A 17,034-nucleotide genomic window follows, 5' to 3' on the forward strand; every position below is an offset into this window, starting at 1 on the left:
TTTACTTAGCATCTTTTATTATAAGTCTCAATTGAAATGCCTTTTTGAGAATGCTGTTTATGCATTTACATGGAGGGACTAAACGCAGGATCCTTGGCATAAATGTTAGATTAGAGACATGAGTGTCTCCAAGTACCCAGAGTTTGATTTTGTCTCTGATATGCATGATTCCTAGACTCTGGCAACTACGTTTCTTTTACTTTTTTTTTTTTTCTTCTTCATCTTTGTTTTGAGACAGAGTCCCACTCTGTCACCCAGGCTGAAGTGCAATGGCGTTAGATCATGACTCACTGAAGCCCTGACCTCCTTGGCTCAAGAGGTCCTCCTGCCTCAGCCTCCCAAGTAGCTGAGACTACAGGTACATGCCACTATGCCTGGCTAATTTTTTTTATTTTTATTTTTAGTAGAGACAGGGTCTCACTGCATTGCCCAGGCTGGTCTCAAACTCTGGGTCAAGTGATCATCCTGCCTTGGCCTCCCAAAGTGCTGGGATTATAGGCATGAGGAGCCACCACACTGGGCCTAGGTTTCTTTCTTTTCTTTTCTTTTTTTGGAGATGGAGTCTTGCTCTGTCACCCACGCTGGAGTGCAGTGGCACGAACTTGGCTCACTGCAACCTCCACCTCCCAGGTTCAAGCAATTGTCCTGCCTCAGCCTACCCAGTAGCTGGAATTACAGGCACATGACACCATGCCCGGCTAATTGGGCCTAGGTGTCTTAAATGAGCCTAACAAAGCTACTCTTGATCAAAAGTTATGTCTTCTTGCACATCTTGTGGCATTTGTATGAGTCTACTAGGACTACCATAACAAAACACCATGGACTGGGTGGCTTAAACATCAGAAATTTATTTTCTCATAATTCTGGAGGCTGGAAATAAAAATGTTGGTAAGTTTGATTTCTTCTGAGGGCTCTCTCCTTGGCTTGCAGAAGGCTGCCTTCTTGCTGTCTCTTCACATGGTCTCGCCTCTGTGCATACCCATCTCTGGTTTCTCTCTGTGTGTCCTAATCTCCTCTTCTTATAAGGACATCAGTCATACTGGATTAGGGGCTCACCCCAATAACCTCATTTTAACTTAATCACCTCTTTAAATAATCCATCTCCAAATACAGTCCCTTTTGAGGTGGTTCAATATATGAATTCTGGGGGGAGGATGCAATTCAATTCACAATTCCATTTCTCTTTCAACTTGAAATCTGACAGGTAATTTAGCACAGAGGTAATTTAGCACAGAGGTAACTTAGCACTGTCTCCAGCGGATGCAAATGAAGAAAAGTGAATGATTTCAAATTACTAAGAGACAAATCCTACATGGCTAGGGAGCTAGGGACTTACCCGTTGACAGCTGATCCTTTTGTTTTTTCTGGGAGCTTGACCTGTAAAGTGGCAGGGAACTTAGTTTTCATTATTTTATTCAATAACTATGTATTGAATGTCTAGATCAGCCTCTAGGGATACAAAATCTAGAAAGAACTGCCTTTGAGAGTAGTTTCTCTAAGGAGAGGTTGGACATAGAGCCCCATGGTAAGGCAAAAACATTTTAGGGTCTTCATGGATGTGAAGCTGGTAGGACAGGTTGAAGCATTTTGCTTAGTTAGTGCTAAGAATCACTCACTCAAAGGCACCAAGTAAGAAAATCGTTCCTTTTACCTTTCTCCTTCATTATCTCTGCATAGGGTGGTAGCTTCCCGTGTTCACACAAGCAAATCTTTACATTTAGCCAGTGGAGGTGAGGCTGAGCTGACCAGCTGGCTCCTGTTTGGTCCTCATGATTCCCCTTCTGTTTGGAGTTCTCTTATTTAGCTAGCTGCTGCCACAACAGAGCTGATTCTCGGCAAGGGACATAACTTCTTGCTGGAAATTCTCATCCAAGGAAGAACGGACACCCTTTCCTTGGTTCTTCTGAGGAACCATAAGATGACTCAAATTTTCAAAATGATGTATACTAAATACTAAAGAAGGATATGATGAAACATAGATTTTATCTAACTTGCTAATGGGGCTCATAGCCTTTGTCTCATTTCTTGTCCAGTCTGAGAATCCTGTTTTCATTCTTAGGATTTTACCCCCTTTTCCATGTGAGGAGTTTTAGCTACACAGACTTTCAGGGAGAAAGAGCAGGTGGTAGGTAAGTTGGTTGGTTGACTCCTTCTCTTAAAACCACAGTGTAAGTCTTAACCCTTCTGCAGATGAAACATGGAAAATAACCTGTGTACTGCAGAATCTCATATCTCTCCTTGCTACAGTCTGGGTCAAAGGTATTTCCTTGCACTCCTTCTCCTTCCTTCACATATCCTCAACTTTAATATACTACCATTAAGCAGTATTTTCTTTTTTTTTCTTAGCAGTTACTTGGAAGAAATGAGTAGTATTTTCTAGTTCAAGACTCTGCTCAGTGTTCATTTAAAACCAGATTCATCTAGATGTAGCAAAGAAGGCCAGTATGTATCTACAGACATAGTAGAAGAGAGACCCATGTTCTTGGTAAGTGAGGTAACTGGTTCAATTCAGGTTATGGCTCTGTCACTAGTTATCACCTGTATTTATTGGGAGCCTAAGTACATGGATGTGCATCAGCTTCAACTTGAGAAATCACCAGAACCCCACCTCTCAAGTTCCACAGAAGTAGTTGGGAATAAGTTTTACCATTAAACAAGACTTTACTGATGGCTTGGGGATGAAGCATGAGGGAAATTACAACATAAAGAGCCTCAAGTTGCTTTCAGAGTCCATGAGCTCCAGACTTTCCACAAGGCCAGCTTATGGGTGCCTCTCTTCCCAGCATATAGATGACCACAGTGTAACAGGGACCAGTTTATTTCTCCTCAGTAGCAGGACTCTTGAGTGCCCCCTCACTGGGGATCCTCAGCAGATATTCTTTTCACCTTATAATAGGCCAAGGTTTATCTCCTTATCTCCTGCCTCAGGATCTGACCTCTTTTTAGTTTAAATATACTACTATAACAGTAGTATAATTTACTTCCTTCAGGGAATATTTTAACTTTGCCACATGGTTGTGGTTTTACCCCATCCCAAACCATTTTAATGACATCATAATACTATTACCTGACAGCAGTGCATCTCCTTAAATCTGTATTATTCCGTTTTAAAAAATAAGCAATGAATAACATTCTTTGGAGAGCAATCAGGAACTGTTTTTCATTTCTTCTGCAGTACTCCACACCCTTATCCCTGCAAACAATTGCTCAAAGGGCAATGTAACTGTTGGCAAATACAAATCAGAAGTGAACAGTCTAAACTTACATTATTTCACTCTCAAACAGAAGTTTCAGAGACTTCTAACTGAAAAAGATCACACTACTTATAGTAGTAAAAGAACATAGCTTCTCACCCTGAAACACCTGAATTTACTCCAGGTCCTTTAGGAGTATCGGGTGTTAAAGTAAACTAAGTATGGCCTGAGAAGGACTGCATACTTTTATATTTGAATCCTTGTGGATGAACTGTAACCTAGCTTAATAGACAAGAATGAAAACCTAACTTAGGAGTATGCAACTGTAACAATAACCTAGTCTTGGCCAATTCCAGCCACCACCCTTCAACCACTCATAGACTGCTAAGTGTTCAAATAAGGCAAACGCCAACCTGTAACCAATCCAGCTGTTTCTATACTTGACTCCCGATTTTTGTACCTCATTTCCCCTTTTCTGTCTAAAATCTTCCACCACATGGCTGTGCTGGAGTCTCTGTGAATCTGCTGTGATTCTGGGGGCTGCCCAGTTCGTGAAATCGTTCGTTGCTCAATTAAACTCCTTTAAATTTAATTCAGCCTAAGTTTTTCTCTTATAACTGGTAAACAACTGGAGACCAGGTAGGGTATAAATGCTTTATTTATCGGCTTAGTTTCCACCTTAGAAGTGACAAAGATTCTCTGCTTGGCCAAACTTCAGGCTCCTGAGCCCTCTCCTAGGTCCATCTGTGCATCTTCTTGTAAAACTCAGTTTCAGCAAAGAACCTTGTTAAGTCAGCATAGTAAGAATCCCTCACCCTTGATCAGGTTCCTCATCCTCCACCACCTCCAGGTGATGTCTGTTATCCTGGCCTGTCTTCATCTAGAATCCTGTTGTGTTGGTTTAGCCAGAATCTCCCTTGTCCCTGACATTTCCTCTTAGTAATTTTCCATCCACTGACCGACTCCCACCCCGTGGCTATAAATTCCCACTTATACTGTATTTCTATTTGAACAGGTAAGGGAGAAGGGAAGAGTACCTAGTGCACACTCAAATGCCTTATCCTCCAAAATCACTCAGGAATCATTAGCCTTAATTTCCCAGCTTTTGTTCTTTACACAGTTACAGATTTGTCTTGGCTTTTAAACGCTGTCGGTCTTCCCTGCTGAATTGGAAACTCCTTCCTCACAAAATGATTCACCCCCATTCCTAGAACAAGGCTTAGCAAAGCGTAGGCTCCCAGTAATGAATGAATGGATTTGTGAAAGAAAAGGGGTTTTTTTTTTCATCTGTTACTACAATGGTCAACAACAACGACAAACACCACTTAAAGTTGGACAGACATCTACCTGCAACCGGCTGTCAAAAAGTCTAGAACAGCCCACTACGCCCCGCCCATTGGCGAGAAACGGAAATACATGCTTTCGAGAAAACCGGAAGTGCCTGGTCACGCCCCGCGCATGCGTGAATCGGTGCAGCTCACGCTTCCTACACCCCATCATCCAGTGAGAAAGCAGGGAGTCTTCGGCAGAGGCAGCCGGGACCGAGGCAGCCGGGACCCAGCCAGCCCTGAGCCTGGCGCATGCGTCCTGGTGTGTCCACGCGCAGTAAGGAGGAGCCAAAGGGCTTTTTTTTTTTCTTGCTCCCGCCTCTCTTCTTCCTCGACCTGCCACGTACAGAGCCCGAGTTCTCGCTAGGCTTGTTGGGTCAACGCGATTGGCCGAGGCCCGCGCGAGCCTGCGAGCGAGGTGCGGCGGTCGCGGAGGGCAACAGAGCGGGCAGTGACCACCGCCTCCCCGCGACGCCCCAGTCCAGTGGCCTCGCGTCGGTCCATTCAGCTGAGACCTGCGGAGAGGCGGCGCTGCGGCCTCCGCAAGCCGGTATGGCCACTGGAGACGGGGGTTGCGGCCGCTCTCTCCGAGGAGGCCGGGAGACGAGGAGGCGCTGTGAGGGCTTCGCTTGAACCGCCCGGCGACTGGGGTCGGAGGCGCTGTGGGAAGGGGCTGGAGGGAGGAGGGGGCGGGAGGGAGGGAGGACGGAGCCGGAGGGAGGAAGGGCGGGGCCTTGCATAGGGGGAGGGGAAGGGAGGTCGCGGAGGGGGAGGGCAGAGAGGCAACCCCTGGCCGCGCTGGCCAGGAGGCGCGCCTCGGGGGCTCCGGGAGGCGAGTGGGCCAGCTAATGCCTTGGTGCAGCCTGTCTCCAAGGGTTTGGATTGAGAGGAGAGGGGCTTTGGGAGGCTGGGTCGGCCGGCGCCCAATCCCCGAAGGGGCTCGGAAGGGTGCAGAGTGGCGCCTACGGGAATAAGTTGATTGGGGTCACTGAATTGGAGCCTCGTTCCTTGGCTAAGTCAACGCTTAATCAAGCGCCAGCTGGAGGCCCAACCTGGTTTTATAGTGATGATTCTAGCTAATTTTAAGAGTTTGCTTTGCTGGACACTATAGTAAGTATTTGAGATGCAGTATTTCATTTAATCATTACAAGGATGCCTCCAAATTCAGATATTGTTATTTTCATTTCGAATGTGTTGAAAGTGAGCCTTCGAGGACTTAAGATCACATCGCTGGTAGTGGGAATCTTTACCGTCTTGCTACAGTGCCTCTGAGGCAGGGGTTGAGGCCTGTTGCCTTGTTTAGAATAATTACAGTTGACTTGACTTAGTGTTTCTTAAAGGAAACTGCTCCCCTCAGGAGGTGCCTAAGCCGCTGCCTCTGAAATTGAGCAGGATCTTACCCTTACAGATAGCAGAACCAGAAGTATGTCCACTGAACCTAGATCCTGGTTCAGGAGGAAGGGTTTTTATATGACCTTGAGCATGTCAGATTATTCCCAGTGCTGAGAAAAGCGTTCCTGTTGGAGGGTTATATTATACAAGTTAGAGGCCGAGACATTTCTGGACTTCAGAGGGGCCGGGGCAGGGACAAGATGGAAGAAGAGCTTGTTGTAGGACTCCTACTGGCAGTTCTAGGAGCTAGTTGTTAATTCCAGTCTCTACTTTGGAAGAGAAAACGAGTACCAGAATTCTGTATATGAAGTAATGTTGGGATGGGATTTCACCTTGAGAGGAAACTTTTGTTGCACACTTACTTTTGAGATACTTTTGTGTTTACTCTGGGGAGATGACTGCACGAGCTAACGACAGCTTTAGGAAAGAAGCGCTGGTTCCTGGCCACAAGATGTTTAGAGTCAGTGGGAAACACAAAAAGTGAATTTGCACGCAAACACATGGCAGATGGAAAGAATACGTGACTCTTTTTTTTTTTTTTTTTTTTTTTTTTGAGACGGAGTCTCGCTCTGTCGCTCAGGTTGGTGTGCAGTGGCGTGATTCCCCCGGCTCACCGCAACCTCCGCCTGTTTCAAGCGATTCTCCTGCCTCAGCCTCCTAAGTAGCTGGGATTACAGGCACGCGCCACCACGCCTGGCTAATTTTTGTATTTTTAGTAGAGACGGAGTTTCACCATGTTGAACGTCTGGTCTTGAACTCCTGACCGTGTGATCCGCCTGCCTCAGCCTCCCAAAGTGCTGGGATTACAGGTGTGAGCCACCGCGCCCGGCCTTCAAATTTTAAATCCATTGAAATTGGGCAACAAACCCGTACCCCAGTCAGAAGGACATACCATCAATTATATTCAAAGCTGGAATTTGTTCTTAATTAGGAGTGTGTCAGACGAAGTCACTTCTAGCTACATAAAGAAGGTACAGTGTGAGGATCGGATGTAAAAACTGATCTATATTACAGCTTTCTTCTCCCATACTTCAAAAAATTTAAACAAAGTCTTTAAATACTATGTCAGGCACTTTTCTAGGTGCTGCTGGGAATAGATAATACCAGCTCACTGAAGCTAAGCACTGGCTCCTTTTACGTTATTTATGGTTTACACTTCTTGTAGAAAGGAGAAGGTAACAAATACATTGATTTTTTGAAAGGTCTTTATTACTCTTAGGCTGCCAGAGCAAACAAGATGGAATATTTACCATCTTGGTGAAATAATTATACTTTAGAGCTTGGCACATAGTAGGTATTTAGTAAGTAATTCCTGAATGCAGAAGACATTGCAAAAAGCATTGCAGAAGGCGAAGAGTTGGTTGTATGGAGATTTCTGTTAATCACTGTCTTCATGAGAAGTCCATTGTGAGAACTGGCAGATAAAAAACTGTATTCTTACTTTGCGTTAAGATAAGCATGGCATCTCTAGAGTGGAATGCAGTTCACTCTATTCTGCATTGACCTTAGAGTGTTATATTTAGTTTTAATGACCCATTTCATTGAAGATTTATTAATATCTGTTCAGAGCATGGTGAGGGGTCTAGAGATATTAATTTAAGGACTAGTTAGGTGAAAGGACGAAGGGTATTTATATGAAGAATAGTAGGCCATTAATATATAATATTCATATAATAGGATTCATGGAAACTTTTTTCAAGTATCTGAAGGGTTGATATGCTGGGGGAGTAGGTGAGTGCTTTCACATACCCCGAAAGAATAAACAATAATTGCAGAGAAGTGTGGTGTTAATGAAATAACAGATTTAAGAGGAGGAAGCAGAAAGCTGCTAGTAGTAAGGCAGGAAGTTGAAACTAGAATGTGGCCAGTAGGAGTTTTTGGACACCTTTAAATGTCTCAAATCATTTTCTTGGGGCAGGAGGAGGAAGGAGTTGATGCTTAGGAAATGTTGAGCGATTATAGATAACATTCAGGAACATCTTGGCCTTGAGAAGAAGAGATATTAATCCATTATTTGATAAGTATATCCTCCCTTATTATCTAGCAACTATTTAACTTGCTAGAGACCTTCAACATTATTTTGAATTTAAAATTACACAGTCATAGCTGGACTTGGTGGCTAACGCCTGTAATCCCAGCACTTTGGGAGGCCAAGGTGGGTGGATCACTTGAGGTCAAGAGTTCGAGAGCAGCCTGACCAACATGGTGCAACCCCATCTCTACTGAAAAAAACAAAAATTAGCTGGGCGTGGTGGCACATGCCTGTAGTCCCAGCCACTCAGGAGGCTGAGGCACGGAATCCCTTCAACCCGGGAGGCGGAAGCTGCAGTGAGCTAATAGTGCACCACTGCACTCCAATCTGGTGACAGAGTGAGACTCCATCTCAAAAAAAATAATAATAAAAATACAGTCATTACAGGATAGTCATACTGAATAAAATTAAAAATTAAAATAAAACCTAAGGGAAAATTCTGTAACGAATCAGTGTTTAGTGGCTAGTTGTTTGACACTGTCTTATTTAATAAAGTATACAGTCCAATCGTACAGACCCACCCAGGTGGGAGAGTTAGGGAGTATGCAGCACAGTAGTGGACAGTCTTTAAACAGTTCAGGTGGGTGTTACTAATTTGTCCTTTCTCCTTCAGTTACCCCACATAGGAAATTAAAGACATACTCATGAGATCTTTCTTAGAAAAACTTGAGGCTCTATTTGAGTATTCACACATAACTGTCTTCAGAGTTAGCATTTAGAGTTTATAGAATAATAGAGTTTTGAAGCCAGTAGTTAGTTTTCCCTTTATTTAACAGCTATTAGATGACTATTGTCTGCCAGGCACTGTTGTAGGCTCTGGGAATACGGAAAACATAATTGTTTACTTCCTGTCATCAAGTGGAGAAGACAATAAAAAGTTACAAATTTTTGATGTCTGGTATTGTTAAGTGCTTTGAAGAAAAATAAAGCAGGATAAGAAGATAATGACAGGGGAGCCATTTTAAATTAGATGGTTAGGAAAGACCTCTCTCAGTTAACACTTGGTAAGGAATCTGAATCATATGAGGGGCATCAGAAAGTTTCAAGACAAAGGAAAACGTGAAGTATGGGTATAGCAGGGGTGAGTGAAGAACAGAGGTAGGAAATGAAATTAAATACTTGGCCAGGGACCAGAGGCCAGATGATTTTATAGGTCTTGCTTTTTGAGATGAGAATGCATTGGAAGGTTTTGAACGGAATGATGCTAGGTTTTACTTAACAGCGTTAACTGTGGTGGTGAGACTAGATTAAAAGTGGGCAAAGGTAAAAAGCAGGCAGACTGTTAGGGGTCTTTTCCAGTCATTTAGGCAAGTGATGATGGTGGCTTGAGTCAAGTTGATAGCAGTGAAGGTGCTGAAGTGGTTGGACCCCAGAGTTATTTTAAAGGTAGTGGCAACTATATTTTATTGGCAGTTTGGATGTAAGGTTTGAGAAAAAGAGATCAACCAAGATTTTTTTGTCTTATACAACTCAAAGGAAGTAGGATAAAGAGGCCTATAGGAGAGGCAGTTTTAGGTGGGAGATCAGGAATTTAGATATAGTAAGAAAAATCTAAATGGTAATGTCAGATGAACAGTTAAATATGAGAAAACATTATAGTAGACATAAAATAAAAGCTTATTTTATTATCCCTAAAATAATGTTGCCTCCAGACCATTTTAACATAAAGATGGTAACATGGGGATAATGAATCTTTTGGAGGCCAGATTTTCTTAGCATCTAACAGTAGCATTGCTCTCAACTTTTAAGGTATGTTTTGTTGTTTAGTTATCAAAACCGTTTTTATCAGTCTTTCTCTAGAGTTGTGTATATAGAACATCCTGGAGTCCACCATGAACGGACAGTTGGATCTGAGTGGGAAGCTAATCATCAAAGCTCAACTTGGGGAGGATATTCGGCGAATTCCTATTCATAATGAAGATATTACTTATGATGAATTAGTGCTAATGATGCAGCGAGTTTTCAGAGGAAAGCTTCTGAGTAATGATGAAGTAACAATAAAGTATAAAGATGAAGGTAAGAGTATTTTTAAAAATCTATTTTTTAAAGTCCTTTTTTTTTTTTTTTTTTTAAAGAGACAGAGCCTCTGTTGCCCAGGCTGGAGTACGGTGGTGTGGTCATAGCTCAGTGTCACCTCAACTCCTGGGCTCAAGCAATCCTGCCTCGGCCTCCCCAAAGTGCTGGGATTATAGGCATGAACTGCCATGCCTGACCTTAAAGTCTTAAGTATTGTGTGTGTTATTTTGCCCATTTTTATTGGACTCTTTGCCATCCTCTCCTTCATGGTAGTTGAACCCTTTCTTGTATTGAATGCGATGTTCATATAGTTACTGTAATTCTCTTATCAGTTAAAAATAGCTAAGTGGGGCCGAGCGCAGTGGCTCATGCCTATAATCCCAGCACTTTGGGAAACCGAGGTAGGCGGATCATTTGAGGTCAGGAGTTCGAGATGCGCGTGGCCAACATGGTGAAACCCTGTCTCTACTAAAAATGCCAAAAATTAGCCGGGCGTGGTGGCCTGCACCTGTAATCCCAACTACTTGTGTGGCTGAGGCAGAGAATTACTTGAACCCGGGAGGCGGAGCTTGCATTGAGCTGAGATCACTCAACTGCACTGCAGCCTGGGTGATGGAGCACGACTCTGTCTCAAAAAAAAAAATTGCTAAGTGGTTTATTAGAAGGGAATTTTAAGTGTTAGAACATTTTCACATACATTTTTACAAGCATTATTTTCTCCTTTTGTCCATATAATTCTGGTTTCTTTTAGCCTAAAAAAATTTTTTTTTCTATTCTTTCCCAAAATGAAAGGTTTTAGTATGCATGGAATGAAAAAGGCTTTCATGGTCAACTAAGTATGGGAAAGCTGGTTTAAGCAAAAACAAAAGTGTTTCTTTAGGAGTTTTCAGATTATAATATGTTTATATACATTTTCAGAAGTTTGTAGTATGCAGTGTTCCCAGACACATTTGTTGACAAAATTCTCTTTATGGAAATAGGTTTTGCATGAAAAACGTTTCAGCAAACACACTAAGTAGAATTGTAATAGTAGACTATATTTCCTATTCTTTAACCTGCCTTCTTTGTTAACATCTCTGCTGAAATTTTTTCTTTAGGTGGTTACCAGTGTTTTTTTACTGTTGAACTTACTTGCAGTGTATTTAATCTTGACCTCACTATTTAGCACTACTACCCACCCCATCCTTGTTTTTAAATACTTTTACCTCTTACCATCTCTTGACACTGCTTAACCTGGTTTTCTTATCACTAATGTTTTCTCTGTCTGTGTTAGGGTTGGCTTAAAGTAATGCCGGCAGATATAGCAGAAATCTTAAAATCTGAGTGGTTTAATAGTTGAGAAATCTTTCAGGGATCCAGGCTGAAAGAAGCTGTTACCTTCAACACATGGCTTATAAGCTCACCATAGGCATTGACATTGGCGGGCAGATGAGTGAAGACAGAGTATGAAGAATCATATGGGAGATTTTGCTCACTAGGCCTGGTGGTGTGTGTCATTTCTGCCCTTATCACATTGGTCAGTACCCAGTTACATGGCTCTGCTAAGATGCAGATGGATTGAGAAGTATAGTCCCTGGCTGAGCAGCCACTTTGCACAACTTATACTGTGCAAGAGAAGTGTAGATCACTGGTGATCAGTTAATTGACCATCTAGCTAAAGGTATAATTCTCCTTTCTTTTTGTGATGTGTAGTCTAAGAGCACCCAAAATAAATTTTTGAGAGTTGCCCATGTTAAGAAACAAAGGATAGTACTTTTTTCCTGTTTTTTTATACTTATCATACCTTGATTTTCACCTCTCTAACTTTGAAATGTGTGCCTTAATTCGATCAGTTAATTTTTTTTTTTATTATTTGTTTGAGACAGGGTCTCTGTCATCCAGGCTAGAGTGCAGTGGCGTGATTGTAGCTTACCATAACCTGGAACTCCTGTCCCCAAGCAATACTCCCAACCCAGCCTCCCAAAGGCATAAGCTACCATGCCCAGCCTACAATAAAGATTTTTAACTTTTTTTTTTTAAACAAAGTCCTAAGAGTGCTTTTTTTAAAAATTCTGTTTTAATTGGCAAATAATTGTGCATATTTATGGGGTACATAGTAATGTTTCATTACATATAATGGGATTAGATCAGGATAATTTGCATATCCATCACCTCAGATATTTATTTCTTTGGGTTAGAAACATTCAGTATTCTCCTTCTAGCTATTTGAAATTGTATAACAGGTTGTTGTTAACTATAGTCATCCTATAGTGCTATAGAACACTGGAACAACTTCTATCTGTTGTAATTTTGTATCTTTTAATAAATCTCTCCCTATCCCTCTTTTCCCCTTCACTTCGCAGCCTCTCCTGTCCTCTCTCCTGCTTTTTACTTGTATGCAATCAACTTTTTTTAGCTTCCACATGTGAGAGAGAGCATGTGGTATCCTTTTAACTTAATGTCTTCCAGTTCCATCCATGTTGCTGTGAATGACAGGGCTTCATTCTTTTTTGTGGCTGAATTGTATTCCATTGTGTAGATATACCATATTTTCTTTATTAGTTCTTCTGTTGTTAGACACTTAGGTTGATTCCATGTCTTGGCTAATGTGAATAGTGCTGCAGTAAACATGTGAGTGCAGATGTCTCTTCAGTATACTGGTTTCTTTTCCTTTAGTTAAATACCCAGTAGTGGCATTGCTGAATTGTGTGTTAGTTGTATTTATAGTTTTTTGAGGAACCTTCATACTGTTCTCCTTAGTGGCTGTACTGTTTACATTCCTACCAATAATATATAAGAGTTCCCTTTTCTCTTCGTTCTTGCCAGCATTTGTTATTTGTCTTTTTGATAATAACCATCCTAACTGGGGTGAACCTCGCTGTGGTCTTCATTTTCCTGATATGTGTGCATTTCCCTAATGATTTGTGATGTTGAGCATTTTTTCATGTATTTATTGACCATTTCTATGTCTTTTTTGGAGAAATGTCTGTTCAGATCATTTGCCAATTTTAAAATTGGATTGTTTGTTTTTTAGCTGTTGAGATGTTTGAGTTCCTTGTATATTCTGAATATTCATCCTCTGTCAGATGAGTAGTTGTATTTCCTCCTATTCTGTAAGTTCTCCTTTCACTCTCTTGTTTCCTTTGCTGTGCAGAAAAGCTTTCCAGTTTGAGATAATTGTATTTATTTTTGCTTTTATTTACTGCACTTTTGAGGTCTTGTTCATGAAATCTTTTCCTGACCTATTAAAGAGGTTATTCTTTTCCTAATGAGTGGTCTTGGTGATTTTGTCAAAAGTCAGTTGACTATAGATAACATGGATTAATTTCCAGGTTTTCTATTCTGTTTCGTTGTTCTATGTGTTCTGTTGATCTATGTGTTCTCTTGGTCAATGGGTCTGTTTTTATGTCAGCTCTGTTGTTCTGTGGGTCCATTTTTATGCCAGTCCGTGCTTACTACAGCTTTGTAGTGTATTTTGAGGTCAGTAAGTGTTACACCTTCAGCTTTGTTCTTTGCTTAGTATTGCTTTGACTGTCTGGGGTTTTATGTAGTTCTGTACAAGTTTTATTGTTTGTTTTTAAATTGTGAATAATTTTATTGGTGGTTTGATAGGGATTGAATTGAATCTGTAAATTGCTTTGAGTAGTTTTGTCATTTTAATGATATTTGTTCTAATCTATAAGCATGGGATGTCATGACATATGTCAGCTCTTCAGTTTCTTTCATCAGTGTTTTTTTTTGTAGAGGTTTTTCATCTTTGTTAAACTTCTTCCTCGATATTTAAAAATTTTTGTAGCTATGGTTAATGGGATTGCATTTTTTTTTTATTTTTGTATTTGTATAGAAACACTACTTATTTTTTGTGTATTTATTTTGTTTCCGACAACTTTATTGAATTCATTTATTGGTTCTAAGGGTTTTGGTAGAGTTTTTAGGTTTTTGTGTATATAAGATTATGTCATCTGCAAACAGGGAAAGTTTACTTCTTCCTTTCCAATTTGGATACCATTTATTTTTTTTCTCTTGCATAATTGCTCTGGCTGGTACTTCCTTAACTCTTTTTTTAATTTTTAATTTTTATTTATTTATTTATTTTTTTGTCTTGAGACAGGGTCTTGCTCTGTCTCCTAAGCTGGAGTGCAATGGCGTGATCATGGCTCATTGAAGCCTTGAACTGCTGGGCTCAAGCAGTCCTTGCAGCTCAGCCTCCCATGTAGCTGGGACTGCAGGCATGTGCCACTGCACTCAGCTTCTACTTCTTAATGTTTATCAAAATGGGGCTCTCACTGTGTTGCCCAGGCTGGTCCTGAACTCCTGGGCTCAAGCGATCCTCCTGCCTTTGCCTGCCAAAGTGCTGAGATGACAGGCATGAGTCAGTGTGCCTGGCCTTTAACTGCCTTTTTTCACTTGAAGATGCTTTGCATTTATCTCAAACTGACCTCATTGATTGGCTTTCTCTTAACTACCTTGTTTTTGTTAAGTCTAAGGTCAGCAAACTTTAATAGATCAGAGATAATAACTACTGTAGCTTTGTGGGTCACATAAGGCCTCTGTCTTATCTTTTTTTACAATGTAAAAACCATTTTTCATTCACAGACCTATAACAACACAGGGATTTTGACCCCTGGTCACAGTTAGTGGACCCTTAGCTTGAGTTGTAATTTGTCTTCCACATTTAGTTACAACTTTGTATTTCATGGTTTTTATTTTTTATTTTTTTTGAGACAAAGTCTTGCTCTGTCGCTCAGGCTGGAGTACAGTGGTGTGATCTTGGCTCACTGCCACCTCCACCTCCCAGGTTCAAGTGATTCTCCTGCCTTGGCCTCCCAAGTAGCTGGAATTACAGGCACACGCCACCACACTCAGCTGATTTTTGTAATTTTAGTAGAGATGGGGTTTCTCCACGTTGGCCAGGCTGGTCTCGAACTCCTGACCTCAGGTGATCCGCCCACCTCAGCCTCCCAAACTGCTGGGATTACAGGTGTGAGCCACCACACTCGGCCAAAAAGTTTTTGATTGTTTTGTCTCCCTTAGATTCTGTTAGTAGAGTGGAGGGATGGCTTAGGTGAAGTTCCTGCCGTCAGAGAGAACTCTGTTTCTGTTGTAGGATTCAGAAAAGAAAAAAAGTAACAGGAAGTTTTCTTTTTTTACATACACACTTTATTTTCTTCTAAAAATGTGTTTATGAAAGTTGAACATTAAACAGGTATGTCACGGGAAGTGGGTCTGGCTATAAGGAGCTAAAAACAGTTATAAAATTCTCAGTTTTGTCATCTTTGTCCAAAATAAATCCACCTAATTCGTGCTAAAAATAGGTGCAGCAGATCATCCCAGAAGTAGTCTTGTGGCCTCCCCAGGACAGAACTCCTCCCCACCCTACTGTTTGTGAAGATACCCTGCAGAGGTCCCTGATGAACTCCTTGTCTCTGGCTGCTTTTTTATTCTTGCTTTCTTTAGAGAACATATTTTTCCCTTGGCCCTTTGAAAGCTTTTGACACATACAGTTGGTATGCTAATTATAGCATTCTTTATCCCTGAGATCTGGGGGACTTCATGGTCATAAATATGCATTGTTTTGAATATATAAATATTTTTCTAGGAAGAGTTGATTGTTTTCATCTTAGTATCAAAATGGTCAGTGAACTGAAAGATTTACTATCCATTCATTAAAGCAGTTTTGCAACAGTAGTGTTTTACTGTACCTATGATTAAGATTTGAACTTTGAGAAACTTTTTTATTTCTTGGTAAAATACGTACATTTTTTGGAATGAAAAGATTTCAGTCTAAACCAACAATTTATGATATTACTGTCTATGAATCTCCTCCTAGTGACTAGTAAATATTAAGGCACTTAATGCATTAACTTTAGCTATATTTTTTCATGTGGATATGTGTAAATACCTTGCCGTAAGAGTAATAAGCAAAACTGATTTGGTGTGTTTTTGAACAAATGCGTTTTTGCTAGACAAACCTTTAAAGTTTAAGGGTTTTATGGGAGAGTTCAACTATGTTCTACAATCTACATTTTGGATTTTTAATTTTTACTAGTTTACTGCTTATACAAATCTGAAACTTTTTTTTTAAATTCCAGATGGAGATCTTATAACAATTTTTGATAGTTCTGACCTTTCCTTTGCAATTCAGTGTAGTAGGATACTGAAACTAACATTATTTGGTGAGTAGTAAACTTTCTAATAAATTTACTATTTTATTCATTGTATTTTAAAGATGTTTGGCTTTTTTCCTTTTAAAGACTCAGGTAAGCAATAACTGATTCAAATATTATTACATTTATTTGTGTCCAGGTAGTTGTTTTAGGTTACTTGAAGCTTATGGCTACGTATATTTTAAGCAAATGATGGAAGTTTAATTCAGTAAGAACAGAGTGTTAAGTATGTTATTTTTTTGAAATCAGGTATAACTTAGTTATCCTTGGTACAGTATTATAGTTTTAATTCAGCTGTATTAGAATTTTTGAATTGTAATTATTTTCTTTCACATTACAGTATGTTGTTACTTATTCTCAGGGCTTAACATGGAAGTCTGATACTTGAAACCAGTAGTCTCCAAACTTTTTGCACCGGAAACTGGTTTTGTGTAAGACAGTTCTATGGACGGTGGGGGTGAGCGGGGGGAGGTCAGCGGGAGAAGGTTTCGGGATGAAACTTCCACATCGCATGTGCAGTTTGCAATAGGGTTCACACTCGTATGTGAATCTAATGCCACTGCTGAACTGACAGGAGGCAGAGCCCACCACTTACCTCCTACTGTGTAGCCTGGCCCGGTTTGATTCCTAACAGGCCACAGAGCAGCACTGGGTTGGGGACCCTTGCTTTAGACAGTATTTCCCAAGGAGTACTTAAAGATTAAAAATAGTTCTGATAAAAACCAATGCAAGACTAATTTTAATCTTTTAGATTTTTTCTTTTAGATCTTAATAGATATGCAAGGCAGAACTTTAAGGGACAAGATAGAAAAGATTACAGAGTGAAACGTTAGTGTGATTATGTGAAAAATAAAGTGTGTACGCTTTTTCCGGTTGTTTTGTTTAGTGTTTCATTTTTTAAAATTTTGTTGCATGAATCTTAAAGT

General features: G+C 40.6%; 1 protein-coding gene across 7 annotated transcripts in view; it reads left to right on the top strand.

Moving 5' to 3' along the window:
- Positions 1-4,670: 4,670 nt before the first annotated feature.
- TFG (trafficking from ER to golgi regulator) overlaps positions 4,671-17,034 on the top strand; it is a 40,137-nt gene continuing 27,773 nt past the window's right edge. For 2 of the 7 annotated variants that reach the window (XM_030940202.1, XM_030940239.1), the window contains exons 1-3: positions 4,678-5,072; positions 9,736-9,962; positions 16,034-16,117. In XM_030940202.1, coding sequence (XP_030796062.1) covers positions 9,779-9,962; positions 16,034-16,117 — 268 coding nt within the window. In that variant the 5' untranslated portion in view covers positions 4,678-5,072; positions 9,736-9,778. Of the gene's footprint in view, positions 5,173-5,275; positions 5,633-9,735; positions 9,963-16,033; positions 16,118-17,034 lie in introns of those variants that run through there. The other 5 variants (XM_010368848.2, XM_030940222.1, XM_010368846.2 and 2 more) reach the window with 5 other exon arrangements.

Source organism: Rhinopithecus roxellana, chromosome 1, assembly GCF_007565055.1.
Source record: "Rhinopithecus roxellana isolate Shanxi Qingling chromosome 1, ASM756505v1, whole genome shotgun sequence".
NCBI lineage: Eukaryota > Metazoa > Chordata > Mammalia > Primates > Cercopithecidae > Rhinopithecus > Rhinopithecus roxellana.